Source organism: Montipora foliosa, chromosome 6 (genome assembly GCF_036669935.1).
Source record: "Montipora foliosa isolate CH-2021 chromosome 6, ASM3666993v2, whole genome shotgun sequence".
In the NCBI taxonomy this organism is placed as follows: Eukaryota; Metazoa; Cnidaria; class Anthozoa; order Scleractinia; family Acroporidae; genus Montipora; species Montipora foliosa.
The window spans coordinates 62,251,384-62,274,327 of NC_090874.1; the positions used below are offsets into that span (position 1 = coordinate 62,251,384).

At 38.8% G+C, this 22,944-nt stretch overlaps 2 protein-coding genes and 1 long non-coding RNA gene across 3 annotated transcripts; 2 read left to right on the top strand and 1 right to left on the bottom strand.

Annotated features, from left to right (window-relative positions):
- Positions 1–605: 605 nt before the first annotated feature.
- Positions 606–19,734, top strand: LOC138008074 (uncharacterized). Its single transcript, XR_011124161.1, has 3 exons — positions 606–786; positions 1,774–2,149; positions 19,563–19,734. It is a non-coding gene; the product is annotated as an uncharacterized lncRNA (long non-coding RNA).
- On the top strand, positions 5,067–7,794 carry LOC138008073 (adenosine receptor A1-like). Its single transcript, XM_068855261.1, has one exon. The coding sequence runs from the start codon at positions 6,504–6,506 to the stop codon at positions 7,428–7,430; it is 927 nt and encodes a 308-aa protein (XP_068711362.1). The 5' UTR covers positions 5,067–6,503; the 3' UTR covers positions 7,431–7,794.
- On the bottom strand, positions 15,965–22,700 carry LOC138008072 (calcium/calmodulin-dependent protein kinase type II alpha chain-like). The gene is made up of 3 exons (XM_068855260.1): positions 21,533–22,700; positions 19,742–19,864; positions 15,965–17,430 (listed from the first exon to the last, which is right to left on the bottom strand). Exons 1-3 carry the CDS (start codon positions 22,223–22,225, stop codon positions 16,798–16,800), a joined length of 1,449 nt encoding a protein of 482 aa, XP_068711361.1. The 5' UTR covers positions 22,226–22,700; the 3' UTR covers positions 15,965–16,797.
- Between the last annotated feature and the right edge of the window lie 244 nt (positions 22,701–22,944).

Sequence of the window (22,944 nt, forward strand, 5' to 3'; positions counted from 1 at the left end):
TTTTCACGGCGATATTGTATCGTTTTCAAGTATAAGCAACGATTGATGAAAACAACTGATTTCAAAGATTCCTCCACGGTTTATACGTCATTTGGGTTTAAAGTTTCCTTTATTGGCCTTTAGAAAACAGTCCTAAGAAAATACGCGCGCTGATTGCCGGTTAAAAATCGTGTTTCTATAAGTTAGATTTCTATTTGCCTCATCAGTTACAGATTTATCATACTACAGCCCTAACCCCCTTAAAAGCATGTATTATACATTGTCTAACATATAAAGATTGGGCTTCCTGTGCATTTCCTTCTGACATGTGCACCCCCCTAGCCAAAATCCTAGATCCGCCCTTGCAATTTTAGCCCGTTTAATATAGTTATCATTGGCGATAACAGCATGGTAGTGGAAGGGGCATGCCTTACCAAACGAGATTTTGAGGTAGGCAGACACCCCTTGTAGGGCACCCCCCCCACCCCCCCCACACACGTCTTAGCGCATAAAATAACGCTGCTACCAGCATAAAATTGTTTAGTGACACACCTCTTTGCCTAAAACAACAACGGAAAAGGCTTGAAGACGTCAATTAAAACAGCCCGGATGTAGAGATACTCAGCCGTACGCTATAACTCAGCGCTTTATATTTCTAACGACCAACAAATTACATAATATTCTTACTCCGCTCACCTTCCGCACGTGTACCAACTATCCCATCATGCATCACTGCATGTGACAATGCTACAAGGAACTTTAGCAACTGTGGCGTCAGCGAAGGCTAGGTTTTTTTTTACTTCCAAGGTAAGCTCGCATCTCGAGTTGCATAGGAAATGGTATGAACGAGAGTGCATTACGTGATTTGTGGACACGAGTGACGTTTTTAGAACTTTCAAACATCACGAGTGACCAAAAATAACGACAAAATGCACGAGAAAGTTCATACACCGATTTATATATCTTGTTAGATGTTTTGGTGTGTAATATCGCTCAATATTTTTCGAGTTGTGCGGTATTTTGACGACCCGCTAGGGCAAGTCAAAATAGAAACAACGAGTAAAAATACTCAGAGAGATCCTGCACACCAAAACATCTAATAAGCTATTTATTATCCAACTTTGTTTTGCACTAAATTGCTAGCAAATAAATTGTAAACAACCGAGAACGTGTGACAGATTTATGAGAGCGGGGCAACGTCAGCAACTAAACTAGTAAAACCGGTTCTCTACTGTACATTCTCAGAATCATTAATAATTCATAAGCCAAAAACAAAAGGAAGTTTGGATTTGTGGTGTTAATTAGCATAAAATTTCGCTAACTTTGATCCCAAATATATCTTAAAAATACTGATTCCTTTGAGAGGCAATATCAAATATTCGAAAGAGTGTTTCATCAGATATCCAACCACCTCGAAATCGGTTAAAAAGCTCGGTCTTCGGCCTCGTTTATCAACTCGCTTCTCGGTGTTTGGATATCCGATGAAACACTCCTTCTAGTGTTTGATATATTACATGACCAAGTGTACTAATAACTAACTGTACAATATAGTGGAATATTTGTACTCGTTTCGTGCGTGTTTTATTTATACCTAATACAATTGGATAATAATTTTACTCATTATATACTTCACACAATTACTCCATGGCTGTTTCTACAACACTATTACACTCAATAACTTCTTTTTCACTCTATAACGCGATATTCTTTTGAATACATAAGGGTTGCGCTATGCATATTCTTGGAGTTCTGAAGAGCTTTTCGAAACGATCCGCCGTCTCTGCTTGATTTTAGAGACAGCGCTATTCATGAGGACCATAATTGTCTTGACTGTCTCATTGCCAAAGTCGCTGGAGAAGTAGTGCACTGCGCTGCATAAACCTTGAGAAAAGAAGAATTCGAAGAGAACTCGGGGTTTTAGGGAAATCACCGGGCCACTATCGGAATTCCACTACTTTTCTACAAGCGCTAGCTGAATAGGTGGTTTGCAAACCAATCTTTAGAGACACAGATAACAATGCTGAAATATACAATTGCTGGTGGACGAACAAGAGAAGCTAATGAGAAATCTTTTGTTTTCGTCCACCAACATGGCCGCGAGGACGTCACGTGAGAACCGCCCATTCAATAGTGGACATTTTAAAATATATTGCTGATGCTGAGTATACAGGTATGTAAATTTGTCTACATACAGTAGCTTTTAAGTGTGTCGGCGACCTTCACGACATGAGGGTTATTTCTTTCTAAGTTACTAGTTACCTTGATATTGTACACTTGTCTTTCACCAAATATTCAAACACTATCATTTTTACCAGCCATTTCACTGACCCAAAAACAAAATTCAAGTGACCTAAATTTTCTTTTAAGTGCACATTTGCATCCCCTTGAAAGTAAATTTAACCCTTTAATTAATTAAGGGTTATGTCACGTTACAGTATGGTGTTTCGGGGAAATCATTTAGTTAATCACGAGTTTAAATCTCGAAAGTAGTAATGTGGAATTCCTTTACTGATAAAATTATCGTTACATCACAAACAAGATGATTCTGAGCGAAAATGATCCTTATCCAGACGATTTGCCGCAAACTTGAAAAACGTCGGGTCGACCTTTTTCAAGATCATTACCTAAATGCAATCCTACTTTGACAATGTTATGACGAAATTCACTGTCAATAACAGGACAGACGCATGAAAAACTGACATCAATTTGTTACATCAGATTGTTTTTTGCAATAACAAAAAGGCACAGGGGTCGAAATTAGTCAAAACACGAGACGAACGAGAGACAAAAAGGCGAGAAACTATGTTTATAAATTTATGTGTCTGTCCGCTTATTGACAATAAAAATTAACGAATGAGCGCACGAGAATTTTGCAGTCATTGTAAAAAGGGTTATTGCAATTTTTCATTCTACTTTTTGGTGCCATTTTGAATGATATGGCCCCGCTTTTAATTAACTCTTGACGTTATTTTTTATTGTCTACGAAGTTTGCTGGCCACAACTAACTCCGAATGAAGCTAAACTTTTGCGGAGAACGTGACGGTGGTGGTGAGGTACTTCAGCCGAACGCTGCTGTAATTCTTGGCAGACACCTCGATCTTTTAACTTGACTTTGAAACAGTTTTCTCTGTTAATACAGACTACTGGCGCTTTAAAATGCGAGCAACAGATTTTCGTTAATAGTTTAACACCAATGCCAGGCACACGCGTGGAAAACCAACCACGTACTGGTGAAGGTCTTTGAGGACTCTCGTTATCCAAACTTACCAAGCGCGGATTGTGTAGAAGTAATTTTGAGTATGCTCGTCGCCAAAACAGAGGGAAGTGTAATACGTTTTCTAGGATGACATCATGAGCCTTTTGGTGGCGACAAATAGCAGGATATCCAACTTCAATGTCGGCAATGCGCAAAGAAAAAACAGGTTGTCTTTAGTCCCATCCACACTGATGCCTTTTTTCCAAATTCTCTGTTTTCACGGCGATATTGTATCGTTTTCAAGTAGAAGCAACGATTGATGTAAACAACTGATTTCAAAGATTCTTCCACGGTTTATACGTCATTTGGGTTTAAAGTTTCCTTTATTGCTGGTTTTCACTCACGTGATCAACAGCCATGTTTTTCAACGAAAACAAAAGGAAGCGTTTGCATAATAATAGAGTTAAATTCCCGGAGGATTTGGTCGGGGCACCAACATGGCCGCCTTTCTTTGTTTAGGGCACCAACATGGCGGTCATGACGTCATGTGAAAACCGAGAATTGGCCTTTAGAAAACAGTCCTAAGAAAATACGCGCGCTGATTGCCGGTTAAAAATTGTGTTTCTATAACTCGATGGAGATACAGAACTAGCACGAGCTGTTGACGCAAAGAGAATTTACATTTTGATAATTAGAGTTAACAAGTTGTTTCCCTTTTTCTCGTCGCGTCGTTTTCTAAAAGAAATAGAAAACATGTACTCCGTGTTTCTATCGATTTATAGAAACACTCGCGAAATTTTGGGAGAACTCGAAAAAGCTATGGAAACACTCGCCTGCGGTTCGTGTTGCCACAGCATTTCTCGTTCTCCCAAACTTTCACTCGGTTTCTATAACTCGATACTGAAACACGGTACATGTTTTCTATTTCTTAAGTAATAATGCGTCTAAGTCAACGTTTTCAGAAAAAATAGGAAGAAAAGGAAACGTCCGTTTCCAAACGAAATGGTAGCAAATTGTTCGGTTAAAACCGGTAAAAGGTATACGTTTTGACGAAATCGCATTAGTGTGCTTGGGACCTCGGTTGAAAGGGAGCGGCCGTACACTGTTTGTTGTAAAAGCCGGAGATTAAAACCCCCTCCAAAACATATTGGGATAAAATTTGCTGTAAAAGAGGGAAAAGCGGAAAATTATTAACGCAGACCCACTTACATGATTTAATTTCAAAGCAGTTTAACGTCTTAACGACGCTTTTACTGGTCGTTCCTAGAAGTATCAGACGTCCTAATACGAGAAATACTGAGCAGGGTTTCTTAGCATTGACGAAATCTGAATTTAATTGTGGCTGATTTTTTTATTTTTAATGAGGACATTGATTATTTGGAATCTCACTGGCCCAATTGAAGTGCGTCCCGCGCGTCTTGAGTAGCTCTTAAGAACCAAACCTTTAATATAATGCATGTAGATCGAATTAGACCACGTCCTCCACTGTCAATACAGTCAATAGCTACAGAAAAATAGCATTGTAGACAGAAAACGAAAAGAATAAATTCACTCAATTTTGCGGGATGTGGAACCTTCGGAACTGAGAATACACAAGCCAAACAGTTTTTGCCGTATTTTTGCGCTCTTACAGATTAAAAAGTGATATTTGCTTTTCGTTTATTTTTGTGCTTTTTTTCCGTTTGTGGTTTGTCAATGTGAATAAAAGAATCTAAATTGGAAAACACTTCATTGTGAACACTTATAACCAAGGAACTCCGTCATTTCCTACAAAAGGCTCGATATTGAAATAATAACAAACACAAGTGATCATGATGCTAGTAGTATACATAAATTAGTTAGCTTTAAGAAATTTAGTTTTCTACAATTATAAAGGTATTCTTTTTTTTGAGAGAGAGCTCTTTACAGCCCTGTGGAAGATCTTTTTTTTAGCCTACTGCACGCGAGGAAGGCCAGACCGACGTAAACTTAAGGTTCTCATAGAAAACAGACAATTTTACGTTTGCTTTCAAAACTAACTGATCCGCATCGCCTTAATTAATATAAGTTCAGTTGGCAACGTTTACCGCATTATAATTACTCGGAAAAAAGAGACAGAATTTTAAATGAAAATGTTCACAGCGAGCTTATAATTATGCACTTTGCCAACCTAAATTTCTCCATGTGGTGATGATCCACGCAGCTCAACCAACAACCGTAAAAAGGTTTAAAGTCATATTCTTTGCTATCCAAACTGGTAAAGAAAATACTGGTAAAGAAAACAATAGTATCATCTGCAAGTATTCTAAAAAGAATTCAAAATGAACTTATTGAATTGCAACATTTTGGATATTTTACACATTCTCAAGAGTTTTTCTTGCCTGTTTGCAGTTCTTTGTTAAAGTTTTAAGACATTGAAGGGTTTTTTGTTCTTTAATTTATTAATATGAGATTCTATCTTCAAGACTCCATAAGTCTGGGTGTTTTGAATAGCTAATCCTCGGCACAGCCCCTGACTTACAGATGACATTCAACAGAAATTAGCTAAAAATTAAAATACAAAATGTTTTAATGTTTCAGCTCTCTATCGGATATAAGTTGGCTTAGCCAACTTCTTTTTCTTACGATCGTCATCCTTCCGTCAAACTAATTTTAGTCGTCTTCTTTAATGGAGACAATGTCGGGTATATGATATTTTAAGGTGGCATGTTGTTTTCCACCCGTCTATTTGTTTTGATATTTCTGCCCTGAATAGCTTATTTGTGGCTTCAGGCGCAGCTTTTGTGCAATTTATTCCATCCAAAAAAACAACCGCAAATTACTTGAATGCGCCAAATGACCCCAAGGGTTTCAAGGTTTTGGCATTTCTAGAATCATGACAAATATACATATGCCTTTTCCTAGTTATAACTCTTATATTGTACTATCAATCACTACTTATGTCCAGGCCGGCCGGGCCTGTCAAACCGCGTTTCTAACAACACTCCAAGTTGCCTCGAGCATTACAAGTGGCCATTCGGCTGGAACCGGCACGAAACATGTCCATTTTTAGAACAAATATCGTAAAGGAAAAAACCCTTCTCTTCTAATATCGTTAATTACTGACGTCTTCTCCGATCGATGTTGTCAGAAGCTGTCGTGTGATGCATTGTGATTCGTTTAACATATTGATTTATGAGTTGACTGTGATTGGCATAAGACGATCCAGCAGAACAATAAGAAAACAACATTAAGTCATGATTCCACAGATTCGCAAGTGTGGTGTTTAGTGAAGCACGCGATAACCTTGACATAAACACTGATGAACTTCATTCTTAGACTAAACTGAACGCCACAAGATAGGATAAGGATGTGGTACTGGATTTTGGCGTGGCTGCTGACCGTTTTGACCGTTATTGGAAATGGACTGGTTATTTGTCTGATAATAAGCAATCGAAGTCTTCACACGACACCAAATTGGTCCGTGCTCTCACTGGCACTTGCAGATCTCGGTGTTGGACTTACATATTTCCCTCTTCTCTTCGCTTTGAACGTAGACAATTTAGATGGCCCGCCGGCAACAAACAGAACATTTTTCTTAGTTTCGCGTACCTTTCTCTACTTGTCAGCCACAAATCTCTTTGTAATGATCCTTGATCGTTACGTGGCTATAGTACATCCACTGAAGTATCTTAATGTCGTGAGAACGAGGATCATAGTCATGTCTCTTGCTCTGGCCTGGTTTGCTCCAATATTCATCTTCAGCTTGCCCTTCGCTCTTAATTTTAAAGATAACAGAAAATTCCTCTTGGTCTTTCGAGTAATTTTGTTCCAACTTCTACCAATTGTAATATTTGTCCTCGTAACTTACCGGATATTCCTTATTATGCGAAGGATTTCAAAGAGGACGTCAAGGATTTTTGCCCAACTTGCCTTTAACCATGCTCCGAAATCTTCGACGGGCGAAATCTACTCTGGGGTCGAAAGTAAGGCTGCTTCAAAAATGACAGTGGCTATTATTTTTTTCTTCGTTGTATGCTACGTGATAGAGAATTACAAATGCTTTTGCCTAGTGTTTGAAATGTGCTTGGTAAGCCCCTCTCTACAGCAAGTAATTGATATGCTCTTTGTAATTAACTCAGCCGCCAATCCCATCGCCTATGCTTTCCTTAAAAGAGACATCAAGACCACCTTCCTTCGTCCATTTGCTCGACAAAAAAGGCAAATTTCAAGTGCAAAAGGGACGGACGCGTCGTGTTCAGAACACAGAAAAGATATCTCGCTATCCGTCTTGTGATGCCGCATTATATCCTGAACATTGATGCCTCTGCAACTGAAACAAATGAAGACATTTTTGAGAGTGCTTGGTTAGTTACCGTTGAAAAATTTAGACTTATGGTTTTTGTTTCGTGGACGTCATGCATGACATGCGACCATTCTTTGCTCTACTGAAGTTGATGAGCCAGTTACTGTCTCTCATAACAACAAGACAGTTGTTCCGACATTTGTTTCCTCGAAGGATTTATTTGTTTAGTATTAGGAGTGGTTCTATTTCAAGTCGGCTGAGTGTTTTTGTAAAGCTAATCCTCGGCATGATCCTCCGACTCACAGTTAACATTCAACTAAAAATAGCTAAAAGGAATAAAAGTATGATAAAATCACACAACTAATGTTTTCAAATCGACTTAAGCCTATTTTTGTAACTGTGTTGTAAAATTAATTAAATTTGTCAACTGAGAAACTTTATGATGAATCTTCTCGCAGACAATACCTTGCTTTTATGTAGCCCCGCTGGGCGTAATTAGCTGTTTCTCAACCAATCGCTAAATGAGCCATTATGCCGTTGTAAGACAAAAGATTCGGGTGAACCTTGGGGGAACCTCACGTATGCAATCTCGATTATTAAAATTTTAAATCTGCGAAAATGAATTACGTTTTTGTTCACATTGAAGAGAGAGAAAGAGAGAGTGAGTATATTTCATTGTAAATGAAAGTGCCCGGCTGTATAGTTTCCGGGGAAAATAACAAACTTGTTTTTACTGATCGACGGCGCATATCGACTTCCGATCCACGCGAACACGAAAGAAATTAAGATAAAAGTTGATTGAAGCAACCTTAACTTGGCGAAAATTCCAATTAACTTTCCAAGAGCTTTATACTGTCCCTCGTTTTCTCACAGCCAAAAACATTGGCCGATTGCTTCATGACATTGCGCCATTTAAACTGTGGGATACCTTTCTATACCATAGAGGAAGATTTCATTTCTTGCGTTTACACTTTCGACAAAAATCTGTTTTACTCGTGCAGTGACCTTTGAAATGAAAGTACACATGCAAACTTTAATTTACAACAGGTCAGCTTATAATTTCGGACATTTACGGAAACCACCGAGACAAGACCCTGAGTGAACTTGCACTTAACAAGGTAACTACAGCTGAACGGAAACTAAACTGTATAACATTTTTTCAACTCCAAACTGACATCAGTCGCCATGCAGGCAAACATGCGGTGAACTAAAACAGAAATAATGTAATCTGGTTGTTTAGGAGCAATTTTTTATCACCTGCGCCTATATCGCAAGCCATTTTTTGAGCTTTTCAAATGACAAATGACTTTCGTCTATTTCAAATTCACAGTGAGTCCCCAAATTCATAATTAATCAACTAGCCATTCGAAACTTTGTATCCGGATGTTATGGAGATGAAGAATTGTGTTTAAGTGAAATGGTAAAAGGGAAACGACAAGCTACTTCCCTGGAGCTAGGAAATGAGCTGATATCGAACAAGAAGTGAGCTGATATCGAAACAAGTTTCTTCCCGTGATTTTTGGCAAATCATGTTTTAGCCACACGTTTGACGCCCCGGGTTAACAAAAGGGAGCTTACGAAACGAGGACGACGACGGCTACGAGAACCTCATTTAAAAATACGAGGTCGCGTTATTCATATCAGTACGAAACTATTTCATGTCGTTTCGCGTTAAAAATGTGTAGTAACTGTCGAGGAATTAAACTGGTATGAGTGGATTGGAAGCGTAGAGAGAGAACTGAAAATTCATCGTCATGTGCTAACGTCCTCGACAGAACCTTGAATTTGGTCATTTCACGTGGTCATTTAGGAGATGATGGCAAAGAAATGTACCAAAATGTAAGACGCACGTGCAGAGCGTGCAGAGCCATTGTTTTTGTTCACTAAACCCATCGTTTTGTAGCGTCATCGTTGCCGTCGGCGTCGTCGTTTCGTAAGCTCCACCCTATACACCCTTTTAGTAAGTCTAATACATGCCGTTTTCCGCTAATGACGTCGAACTCACATGCTTTCAAATTTTATTCAGAAATGTACAAAGGCCTAAAACTTTTCCGATTTCTTTTCTTGTTTTAAGCCTTTGTACATTTCTGAATAAAATTCGATGTCATTAGCGGAAAACGGCATATATTAGACTTATTAAAAGCGTGTATAGTAAATCTTTCCACGTACAAGTACCACTCGGAAACACTGAATTTAATTCCTAATTTCTCAGTTTTATTTGACTGTCTTCTCTCTGTCGATAACAAATATTTAATGGTGGATAGATGTAATGATCAAAACAGTGACATTGGGCACATTTTTCTATCTGCTTCATGGAATGTCGGAGATAACGAATTACAACCCGCTTGCCTTTTTCTTCGTTCCCGGAATTGACAGCCACTCGGCGGATACATGCGGAATCATTTAAGCCAAGATCAAACCTCGCAGTCTTGACGAACGTTAAACTTACACTGAAACCAAGCAAAGATGTCGGAGCCTTTGTACATCAAGGTGTATAAATAATAAACACGATATTAAGATATGTGCTTCACACTGAGTACTTCACCGACTTGATGACAATACAATCTTGGTAAAGTGGTGACTTTTTGAGTCCATGGTTAACAGCAAATATTAAAATTTGTAATTATATTTATCTTTGCTTAAAATGAAATCGAAAGTTCACTATGGTTATATTGTGAAACAAACCGGATTCAGTCAAGATGGAAACTATCTGATATTAACAGACTGATTTGAAATCTCTTGTATTAACATGAAGCATTTTTTATTTTCAGTAAATATTCGATAGAGAGGAGCCTTTGTTAGTACGTCGGGCAACTATGAATATCCTCTCAGTTATTGGACTAGTAAGTTCCTCGATGGTTGAAACAAGAAACTGAACTTAAATAATTAAAATAAACTATTGTAGACATTGTAGCAATAATCTCGGATTATTAAAGTGCGTTCGATAGTCGCTTTGGAAGCAAAGCAGAAGGGTAGGAAGTTCAGTTGAGGATACGAGCATGCACTTCTTGAGATGGTTCAATAAGCGTAAAGTACTATGACTCATGTGATAGGAGTGAAATACTTCGCAACTGGGTAGACACTGAATCAGTGACTGGGATCTGTTTGATTTAAGTCCCCCCCTTCCCCCCGGGATTTAAGAAGGTACGCAATGGTCAAAATAACAACGCATTGTTTCTGTGGAAATAATACAACGTAAATAGCACCCCCCCCCTCCCCCCCCCCCCTTCCTGAGAGGGTATGTGGTTGCTAGTAAAATTTTCAAGTTTACTTCAACTTTTTTCTTACAGCAAGTTATGGCTATTAGTTCTACTTAGTTGTTGACGTTTTAACACCTTTTAAAGCGGACTTTGACCTGACCGACTTATTGCCAACCAGTCAACCGCGCTAAGACGCGAGGCTGACGAGGCGACAGCCTTAACAGAGACGAAGATTGCTGTGTTTTCAGAAAAAAATTTGGAGCGCTGCTGGTAAGGGCACAAAGGCCTCTTATCATGTGACTTTAAGGACCAATGAAAGCGCGTGTTTTGAAGTGTTTCATTAGATTGAAACTGGCATGACGCGACATCGTTAACGTTCACGTGGATATTTATGATCGACTGAAATCATACTTCTTTTCCATTTCTCGGACCATCGTGCCGTGTACACTTGCTTTGAGTGTTCTTTAATATTTATTTTTGAAACAGTGTGTGAATCATGAGCTCAAGACTGAACCAGCGTACGTGTTCTTTTATCGGCCGCTGTTGTCAATTTCGGCCCGGGTGCCATTGTTCAGCAGAGCAGGTTGTTTTCGTTTTGTGACCATTGGGTTGTAAAAAAATTCAATTAATTTTCAAAGGAAATCATATTTTCTGTAAAGTACACAATTAAACGATCAATTTGACTTCTAATTCATGGCTATATCTTGCAAAATAAAAATTATTCAAGTGAAACAACGTTCATATGTCATGCAGGAGAGTTTGATTCCTCATGACATGTTTCACACTGAAAACGCTCTCGCGATTTTGCACATGGTATTGTATTTTCCCCAACTTGATTATCGTGTATTCCTGTTAAAATTGCGGCCGTTCAAAAATTACAGCAGTATTTTCAATATTATTGCACGTTCACACTTACATTGTTCGAGATACAAAGTTTACATACATTTCTATTGTTATTGTGTTATTGTTAAATGAGATATAACAATGGGAACATTTCCATCTTCTCCCAAATTATGTTTTCTTCTTCTTAATTGCAACGCAGTTGAGATTTCAAGGCGTAGGGAAAAAAAAGTGAATAAAATGAACGTCACAAAGGCAGACTCGATTTTTTTGCTTTGTGCACGCTCAATTCTTCGAAGAAGTGACGATTTTTCAATAAAAGTGGAGTTTTCTTTACGTTACCGGACAATGACACTGTTAATGTCTTGTATGTTGCAGTTTGAATGTCAAAGCACTTATTGTTCCAAAGTGCTTTCCGCGAAACATCAAAAGGCTTTTTTCAAATGCAACTATCGATTCCCATGTTTCCCACATTACACCGTAAACATCACTAGCTGCAATTGAGAATTTGTAGGCATGTTTTTGAAGAGCCCGCTAATTCCCCAACTAAAAAGGCCTACTCTGGGACCTTAACTCGCCGCGAGATTGTGCGACCTAATGCGAGTTAAGGCGAGATAAGGAAAAATTAAGCTTGCCTATCAGTTGTGAGTTTGTGCGAGTTAAGGCGAGTTATAGGGAAAATGATCAACCTAATGTTGAGGTGATAAGGGTTAAAACATATAATATGCTTTATTAGTATAATTTTCAGCGGTGAATATAAGAATTTAGAGTTATATTCACCGCGCTACCCGGTGAATATAACATTTTGGAGGCGCGGCTGCTAAGCCAATCAAGTACTTTTCCTGCCTTTTTATCTTGTTTTAGCCCGTTGTTTTGCACTTTTCTTGATATTCACCGCTGAAAAATACACTAAAACAATTATTCGCCTCAGGCTCAGTAAATATTGGGGAATATTTTCCTCGACTACATCTCGGTAAATATTCACCAATATTCACTTCGCCTTCGGCGAAGTGTTGTTAAGTAACATACATATAAAGATGCCTTGGAATCTTTGTATGCCTTATGTATATATCCCTAACAGCCTCCATGTTGCCCAATTACAAAAAAAAAAGTAAACAAAAAAACTTCAGATGAGCTCCAAAGTTGAATGAAGCCAAATCTTATTTAAAGTCAGTAACTGAATTTCTTTTTTCCTTCAACTGTAATTGGACACGGATTGTGTCAGTAGGTCCTGGAATTCGTCCACAGAAAGGCCAGAGAGACAACTTCACTCGTGAACGGCCATATTTACAACAGAGTATTTTAGGCGTCCCAGTCTGCGTGAAACCATCTCTCGCCTCTGTCTGAGACAAGACCAGACACGCATGGTTCTTACGTTACGTTTATGCCTATAAAATCAACTGAAATGTCAATTGCTGGTTTAAAAAAAAAAAAAAAAAAAAACCAGCATGTTAATTTTTTTGGTAGGCTAGGTATCGAAGAGCCATAACATTTGCGCTTGCGCTGACGGAATGTTTGAACAAGAGAGAAAAACGCAGTACCTCCAGACACCGGCGCTGGAACGTCGTACCAAACGATTCATCCCGGGATTTCGGCCCGTTCGATCGCTTTTGGACGCAGTTGGCCCTTCGCTGCTTTCTGCTACCGACCTTGCCTCCCGGTACGGCATTGAGGGAGAGATATGTCGGCCCCTAAACCATTTGTGACAAATCCCACGCCTACTCACAGCTCCAAACCGCCCTTGTCAATATGGCGTAAGAATTAGGTGGCTTATATATTCAAGAGAAAAGTCATTTTATCTGTCACATGGTAAGCACTGGAGTCGCAGATTACAAAGTGTGCGCATGCGCCCCGCTAAGGGTAACGTACATACAGTAATAAGCTTTTCCCGAATAACTACAGGAGCTAATATCTTGGAGACATTACATTTACAGCTAAAATACATAACATATACAAATACCTTCTAAATACAAAAAGGCAAGGAAAAGGAAACATACAGGTCAACTACTCTGCTATATTTTCTGTTGAATGAATGATATCAATAAAACTATTCAAGGTAGTGGCAAAAGTTGGACATCCGTCACTTTTTAGCAGCGCTACATGGCTCAAAGTCAGTCAAAATCCCGTAGTTTTACTGTAAATTTAGCCTCGTTTGCCCCCCGCCAAGATGGCGTCAAAAACCGTGGAAGCATGTCTATCGGTGTACGCAGTAAGTACGTTGGAATTGACATTCGATTATAAAAAATTTAAAATAACCAATCGCATTTGGTGTAATTTCCATCACTGTGAACCGTCCCCATTACTGACCATCATTGGCTATGATTGGGCATCATTGCCTCCAGTGACAATTTTTGCGATAAAAGAAAGGGAATGTGGTTGGTTGGCCAAAAAGAAAGGGAATCTCTTAATTTCCAGTCACTAAACTTCTCCCAAATTGACATTTCAATATAACACAGCTAAAGCGACATACCATAGCGGAGTTGCCCGGGCGTGTACGGTACTGAAAAGAACTTTTGTTTATGTGTTTGATGTTATGAGAGCACGACGGGAAGCTAACTCCAGTGGCGAGTCAACTCACCTCTAAAAGGTTGTTGTTGAAACGACACCATCTGGACCAACCTCGTTCAGGGTCTTTCCTTCCTCCCTGGACCTTGGGAACGAGGTTGCATCTGAACGATCAAATTCCAACAATTGACCTCTTTAGCTTGTACGTTTTGTTCTTCCATTTCAGACCACGTGATGTTACTCTAGGGAACAGTTTCTTTCAAATGTCGTCTTATGCACGTGCATATGTATGCATAACTTATGAAAAAACAAAAGGAAAATTCCCTTGGGAAGATCACGTGGTCTGAAATGGGAAAACAAACCGTACAAGCTAAAGAGGTCCATAGCCCTTATTCACGATAGCCGCCATGTTGGTTTTCAAATTGTCATGCAAATTAGCCATCTGTTATGCTGGGGGGCAAACATTTAAATAAAGGCAAATTGCGGAAATCGGCTCGTCGAAATATTGAATTAACATTGCTAAAAGTACATTTTAGAATTTAGAATTAAGTACCTTTTATAATAAGTTTATACCTTTTGATTGCCTCCGACATTTCTCCTTTCTACCTTGTTATCTGCTAATTTTTCAGTAAAAAAATCGAAGTAACTTGTGTGAGCATTCTATTTTACTACTTAGGTGATAAACATTCAATGAACATGAGACAAATCATCTGCGTGGCTAAGATGTTCGTTATAACCTGTCGAACTTGTGTTGTTTGCCCCCTCAGGAGTGTGTAGCTAATTTGCATGATAATAGCAAATCCAACATGGCGGCTATCGTGAATAAGGTCTATTACGGATATGGCAAAAACGCGGAAATTGGAATCAGACCAGGAAAAGCTTTCTTCAAATCATGAGGCGACAATTTATTCAGGATAAGATCCAAACGCTGACCAGGAGCCTATGAGTAGGAGCGAACAACGGCCTTATATTCCTGTCACGGCGTTTTCACAGACCGATTTATTTTTAGATTAAATTTCCCGCGTGATTGCATGGATGCCTGGTAACTCAGCTGGAATAAGCCATTTTGAAATTCGTAAAGTAGCGCTCTGCGCATGAACAGATCGCAAAACCATTGACAAAGGTTTTACTTTAATCCGGCTCGTCAGTTCGGTGTGAACAGGGCGAAAATTTTGCACTGCACGGTTCCGTGCGAACAAAATGTCCGGTCAAATTTTCAGCCGGTAGAAAATTCGTCCGGTACCATGTGAATGTAGCCTCGGGACTGATAATCGAAAGGTCGTAGGTTCGACTCCTGCCAAGGAGCACTCGGATTTTTCCGATCATCCCCTACAGCTTAGTGGTAAAGCATCCGAACAAATAATCGGAAGGTCGTAGTTTCGACTCCTGCCGAGAAGCACTCGGATTTTTCCGAATATCCCCAACAGTCGGAAAGTCGTAGGTTCGACTCCTGCAAAACAGCACTCGGAGTTTCCCGAGTGTCCCCGTGTCCTAGCTCCCAGCTGAGCTCATGTCACGGCAACAACACTGTAAAGAGGTGCAAAAATTCAACAAGGAAAAACACTGCCAGTTAAAAAGGGAAGCTCCACCTCAGTCTTACGGGATATATATTCGCTTCAATTAATGTCCTTTGTAGCTCTCCAAGTCACTTTTACAACTGAAGCACACCTTGCACGAAAAAGGTTTTTAATATTCGGCTAACAATATGCCGTTGAAGAAATGTATTTTACTGAAAACAGAAAGAAGTTCAATATTTGAACTCTAAAAATTAATTAACTAGGCTTTTAAAAAAGCGGGTTCTTTACCCCTTCTCCCTATTTTTTAAAAGTTTAATTAGCTTAAAACGTTGTACACGACAAAGAGAATGGGCACAAAATTGTTTCAATTCGAATCACAACTACCTAGTGCTAATTCCCCGTGTGTCTGTCCCTGATTCAGAGTTACATATCGTCGAATGGCAAATAATTGAAATGTCAAGCATCAATGTCAAAAATCAATAATTTAAGGATAAAAGGTGTGAGTTATTCATATAAGTATTACCAACATTACCAGTACTACATTCTTGTCAGGGTAATATTAATATTCATCTCAATTAAATTAATTAAGTGACACCTCAAAAACAGTACAAATTGAATAACACCTAACTATGGAAAATTGTCAATGGCAATAAAATAGTATTCATCTCATATTTAACCATTTAGACATTCCTGGAAAAACAATTTATTTACACTTAAGGCGAAGCGATATAATACTGCATTACAACCTGTTGTCCGGTCGAATTAATTCCCTATGAAATCTCAACTAAAATCTATTACATTGATTCTTGGAAAAAATCACCCAATTTTAGATCATTTTATAGTCTAGTTTCCTATTTGAATTAAAGATAAACCCTCCATAAAATCACTTAATTTAACCAACTCCATTAGCTTACGATTAAATTGCTATGAAATTCTATGCGCAGTACAAATTCTGATGAATAGCATTCCAGATCATGGAAACATACCTTTGAAAGATGGCGAAAATCAAAGAACCGTTTATAGCGATTAATGATTTAAATGCTTCAACTTTACGTCCTCTGAGTCGGTGATTTCCAACAGTTTATCGCTGAAAAGTAAAACAATTTACTTACAACATCCAAACCGATTTAATTTCTTCAAAAATAAGCTTTTGCGAGAAGCTGGCGACTCCTAACATTCAACATTCTTCGAATAATTTGTTGCCTCGTCGCACCAAATCTTTTCGCAAAATTCCCCAGCATTTTCTTCCAATTGATTGGCAATCGCATTCTATTCTGATTTAGACCTGCTGTTCATCTAGACACGTCCATTTCCAGACGAAGATCTATGAAAGTGGACATTAACCCAATGTCCGTTCCTTAGCTGCCATACTCTAGTTTCCTCTGATTGGTCAGTTACGGGCGCTCCGCTGTTTCCAATCCGCTGAGTGAGGCGCACGTAGGAAATGCACGCCGACTCCGTGCTTAGGATATGCACGTGTGGTGACAAGATGGTGGTATTCGTCGGCGCGCTGCGTTGCCGCACGCCGTTATCGAAGTAAAACTTGTGAAATTCAACGCCCTCCACTAGATTACCATTGGCTTCGGGTTCAAAAGCCGTGATGTGTGGGTCGACAAGTTTACTGTAGGTATCGAAATCCTGTGTGGTTATGCTCGTAATAAGCTGCTGTGTTAAGCGAACAATTTCTTGCTCCTTTTGCGTTTTCCAGGTCTGCTGTACCGCGGAGGTCTGAGATGCGCCATCGGCTTCTTCTGGTTGTGTCACCGTTACTTCCTCGTCCGATTCCTTTTTTCTCCTTGAGCCGCTAAAGTTGTGAGTCGCCAACATGGTGGTGAGAATCGCCCCTTTAAGCTTTCGCCGCGCGTTAAACTTCCTTAGGCCATCGAGGGTAGTTTGCCGATGAACCTTTGATGCGATTCGTTCACGATTCTAGAAAGCGAAATTGAGAGTGATGTTAGCGCTCCGCGTATTGCTTAAAATCAGTTTCACAGTTAAAGAAAATCAACGAGTGACAAATTTCGCGACGGAATATCTTGGCCAAATGGGTCAACACGGCCTACTAGCATAACCAGTCGCAAAGAAGTTTCTTTTATTTGAATACACATCTGGGGATCTAAAACAGGTGCACAAATATTGAGAGAGAGAGACAGTTGATGTGTTTACGCGATGTTGCAATTAAGATCGACAATCGATTAGGAACTCGCACCAATGAGTTGGTAAATGCGAAGGCATTTTACTATAATTAAGGCAAAATTAAGTATAGAAAAAAAGAGACAGCTACGGGAATAATTATTACTTGTCAAACGTCTTTTAAGACAGCATGTTTAAACTGGAACAACCGAAAAAAATCTTGTGAACAATCTAGAAGGTCACGGTGCGGGATTTCGAAAGCATAGCACACGATCCTGTGGCCTGTTTGTCAGAAGTCCCGACCATTTTCGGGCCTATTTCGCGTGCTACAATTCCCGGTATATCTTCGCAAGGCCGAGGTTCCAAGCCATCAAACAATCCTCTTAGTTTTTCTTACATTAAAAACATGTTAAAGGATCGGCTTTTCAAAATAAGCAGATTGCAGTTTGACGACTGGCTTTTCGGGTCCGAAAAGTTCTCGGGACTTTCGAGAAACAGGCCCCTGGACTCGCCCTTTCTTTGAGAAAAAAAAAATTTGGTAAAAACTGAGAAAATCTGTCTCGAAAGGGCCTCAAAAATATCTACATGTAATCTATGTAACAAGAAGGAACCACACCACGCGAATCTCGCATATAAATTAACAAAAATATTGGCCCAAGCGGAAACTACCATAATACTCTTTGTTTGTTCACCCAAATTTTGAATAAGCATTGTTTCCTGTTTCTCTTGGGACTTACGGCGGTCCCAAGAGAAACAGGAAACGCTGTTTATGCAAAATTTGGGTGGACAAGCAAAGAGTATTATGGCATTTTCCGCTTCGGCCAATTCGGAAATTAAGAAGGAATGGCCTATGAACATGGGATTTGAGAGCTGTTATAAATCCCATGTAAATTGAAAGAGGCTTTTTTCACAATTTTCAAAGGAGATTGGAATAACTGCTTCGTTGATTCTTGAGCTGTATAGATATTACTTCTTTTTTCGTAGTTGGTCCACGAAGAAAAACTTTTTAAAACAAATTGGTTTAATTAGTTCAATCAACTATTTGGGTATCCCAAACTTCACACAATACTATTTATCATGAAAGTCGTTTTACTTTCATGTATGTCATACTTTTGTGAAATAAGACAAACAAATGTATGACCTGACTTCCTACCTTTTGAGCAATAGACATCTGCTAACTTGAAATCTCACATGACACGTTATCACAATCAACAAATGAATTGATATATGAAACGAATCATATATTGAACTGCGGATATGAAATTAAGTGAAGCTATGAGCTTCCCAGTTGGTTAGAGTGTCGCACTGGAATCGCCGGTTCAAGCCCCTTTGAAGTCCTGAATTTTTCAGGCTTCTCTACGCAATTTCTAAAATCGCGTTAATTACTGCGAGGATCATAGCTTCAATTGATGTTATCACGATGGAGAACAAGTAACCGTATCAAAGCCTACTTCATACAGGACTGTGTTTGCTTGAACAGAGCCTTGACTATTGAGGTATGCAAAAAAAAAAACAAAAAAAAAAAAAAAAAAAGAGGGAAGTTAAACACTGAAAGCCCAACCACTAGGCAGCTCTTTGAACAAAGTGCTTCTTTAAACAAAAAGTTCCACTTCTGGGTCTATTTTGTAATAATCTAGATTCTCCATTATGGGAAGAAAATTATTGTTCATGGATGGTGGTGGTACAACAATAAGCTCTTGGGAGTGGATTAAAATTTCACGAAACTCTCTTAGGTCACAGAGGTCTGGCTGAATATGTAAGAGGCAGGATTGCTGGATCTTTCATGAACAGGAATGCTCTGAATTTCAAATTCCCATCAAAAGTTTCATTTTCTTCTGCAACCAGTAACTGTAATGGAACAGGTTCATGGCTCACAGATAATTTTTTGATGTACTTCTGTTCAGTTTAATTGTTTTCTGTTTTTTTTTTAGCAGTCTACAAACTATTGCAGCAAATGCGAGATGGCAGTGAAAACAAATTGGTTGATTGTAATTTGAACTTCAGAGTACACAAGTTAATGAAAGGTGAAGTAAAAGGAACTTTCTTTTGCAAGGGGAGTTTAGTAATGCCTTTCAGGAACACATCTGTTTGAAACAAACAGAAAGCCTACCACAATCCATGGATGCTTCAAGACTTCTGCAGCAGTGATTCTCTTGCTTTGGTCCACTGTAAGCATTTTCTTAATGAGATCCTTGGCCTCATCTGTCACGCTATCCCATTCCGGTGATGGAAACTACCATACAACAAACAATAAAGAAATTACAACTTCAAAATGCATAATTTTTTTCAAAAGACAAGAAAGTTTTGTTACCAATCATACAACTGACACATCATACCCACAAAAAAGTACTACATCTACATATATTTTAGATGCAGGGATGCAGCTGTATTAAAACAAGAATACATAAGAATTACTGATACATTATTAAATAGTTGAGGGTGATATCAGGCTTATGTTGAAATTTAGGCTTTCCTTGAGCTTTATGCTATTTGCCTAGGTTATTTCGCGTGTACCACCTGAAAATATATGAGGTAACTTGTTTGTTTTTACTAGTTTTTCTTAAGATGCAACAAGTCAAAAGGAGAGCAATCTGGATGTAATACTTGAAAAAAAAAAAAAAAAAAAAAAACCAACCAACCAACAGCACCTATCTTCTGCAATGAACTGCCACAGGTCTTACGTAAAGATTAAAAGCGAAGATAAATTAATTAAGAATGGCCAAAATGATATGCAGAAGCTGTACATTGTTGAAATAGCTTGAAATTGGTCTCAACTTGATGAGTACACAGGAACACTAAAATCATGTCACCCTAATAATTTCGTGAAAGGTAAGCTCATTAATGCATGAGTGAATTTATAGAGGAAAATGTTGCTGGAGTGTGCACCTTGTTTTTAAACAAAGTAAAATATTGACATGAAATAATGCAAATACAACACAATCTGTCATTTTTTCCAATGTAATTAAAAAAAAACCTTCAAATGTTAGGATAATTTTTTTCGTAAAACTGATATCATTCATTTTGTGGCCTGTCACCCACTCATGTCATTGATTCCCGACATCAAAAAGGTTAAAACTTCAATTATTGTAGCCATTAAAATCTGTAATATCCAGACTAAATTAATTCACTCCGAATTAGCGCCTGAATTTGCTGGATATCAATCTAGGCATGACGTATATCATACTGATCAATTTTCTTGAATTCACGAACCCATATATTCCAAACAAATTTTGTGAGTTCTTTACTTTTAAACACTTAGCAGCAGGTTTCTTAGCTTTGTAATTAAAAAAAACATTAAAAAATTGACGCCATTTGCCTGAATAACCTACACGGCCTCGATTATTGAAAAAAAAAATGCTATAATTTACCCCAAAATTATCGTTCCAGGTGTTTTCAGAAATAATAGCTCTATAATTGAAGCTAGAGAAAACCACAATGTAAATGAAAACCATAGCATGATTTAATCTCTGCGCACCGGCAATCTCCAAGAGCAATATATCTTGGACTCCTTGGCATTTTTACAGTGGAAGATTTGCAAAGAGAAAATAGCTGCATAGAAACAGAATTTTAAAACAGGAGTGAGTGTCAAAGCGGAGAAAGGAAACGGGACATGTCATTTATCTTTAAATATAAACATTGGTCACGTTCTCCGGTTGATGGCTAAACAGACAAGCAAATGGAGAATTTTAATACATCGATCACACACAAAAAAATTAATGATATAGAACGAATCGGATGCAACGAGAAAATTATTGGAAGGCATGCTTTTTGACATGAAGTGCGAACTATGGAACTATGGAACTAACCCTAACCCGCGAACTATCATACGCGATTCCACGAGAAATCAAAGTATATTGGCAAACAAAACAAATTGAACCAGTGTTTTTGTAAGATTACTTACATCGTAAGCTCCAGCTTTAATCTGACTGTATAATTTTTGTTGATCTTCGTCCCAGAAGGGTGGGTAGCCAACGAGAAGAATGTAGAGTATAACCCCAGAAGCCCACAAATCAACCGCTTTGTTGTAAGCCTCTTTCTTCAAAATCTCTGGGGAAAGATAGCCTGGCGTCCCCGCAAAACCAAACCAGCCCCTTTTATCGTTGTCTACTTCGATCGCCAGTCCAAAATCTGCCAATTTACAAATAGCTGTCTTGTCTTTGCTGGAAAGAAGAAGATTTTCAGGTTTCAAATCTCTATGAACAATGCTGTGTTCGTGGCAATGTTGAACACTGTGAAGAACCTGTTGTATACAATGAGACGCGTCAGCTTCGCTGTAATATTCTCGGGCCACTATCTCCTCAAAAAGTTCTCCACCAGTCACCAGATCGAATACTAAGTAATAGAAACCTTCTTCAAGGACGCTGGAATGAAGACGGACAATGTTTGGGTGTTTCAACGCCCGGCAAATACGAGCTTCACGCTCAACTTTCTGTATGTCACGAGAGGTCATCTTGCGCGTATCGAGGATCTTTACCGCAAATTCCACCTTGCCTTCTTTCAGAGCGCATTTTCGAACTATGCTAAATGCCCCTCTTCCTAGTTCTTCTTTGATATCATACATATCATGAAAAGGCCTCAAGCTTGGGGACGCCATTGTTGCTCACAATCTCAGCTTCGATCTTTTGATCTTCGAAGAGAAAGGACTGGTGTAGAGGCAAAGACTCAAGCTCACCGGAAATAAATTTTGCCCACGTCACGTCTACTTCCGATGGTCAGCAAAATGAATAATGTTGAAATGGCCAAAGATGGTTTTGCTTTTAATCAATTGTTTGTTTTCTACTTTGTTCCAGTTCGTAAAAAAAATCCAATATTTCAAAAGGAGACACTAATTGAGAAGCAGCTTCAACAACATAGAAGTTAAGTGGTGTTGAGAGTCGGTGCAATCGTTAATCGTTATTCAAATGTAGTGGTAATGTTCTGTTCAAAAGTTGTAAACTTCTTTCTTTCGAAGGACTCTTTTCCTTTTGCGTTCGCTGGCCTGACGAGCACGGGAAAAACACACCTCTGTAGCCTGCAAGCAAGCTCTCTCGAGGGGTTTTCACCGACCTAGAGAGCTCGCTCCCAGGCTAAGACCTCTGCCAACTCCACTGCCATAGGTCGAAACTCACTATGTTGAGCATGCGCGTCGGTTTCTTAGCGACCAAATCCTCACGTGATACTTCAAGTTGTGTGGGCTCATTTAACAACAGCGGAATTACGATTAAATGATATCTGAAACGAATCATACATTGAACTGCGGATATGAAAATCAATGATGATCCTCGCAGTTGTGTACGCAATTTTAGCAATTGCGTAGAGAACTCTGAAAATCTC

Excerpts from the sequence above, each read along its gene's own strand:
- LOC138008072 (XM_068855260.1), bottom strand. The coding sequence starts at position 22,225 with ATGGCGTCCCCAAGCTTGAGGCCTTTTCATGATATGTATGATATCAAA. Across the intron at positions 19,865-21,532 it reads TTAAAGCTGGAGCTTACGAT|TTTCCATCACCGGAATGGGA; the intron begins GTAAGTAATCTT and ends GTTGTATGGTAG. Across the intron at positions 17,431-19,741 it reads TGAAGCATCCATGGATTGTG|AATCGTGAACGAATCGCATC; the intron begins GTAGGCTTTCTG and ends TTCGCTTTCTAG.
- LOC138008073 (XM_068855261.1), top strand. The coding sequence starts at position 6,504 with ATGTGGTACTGGATTTTGGCGTGGCTGCTGACCGTTTTGACCGTTATT.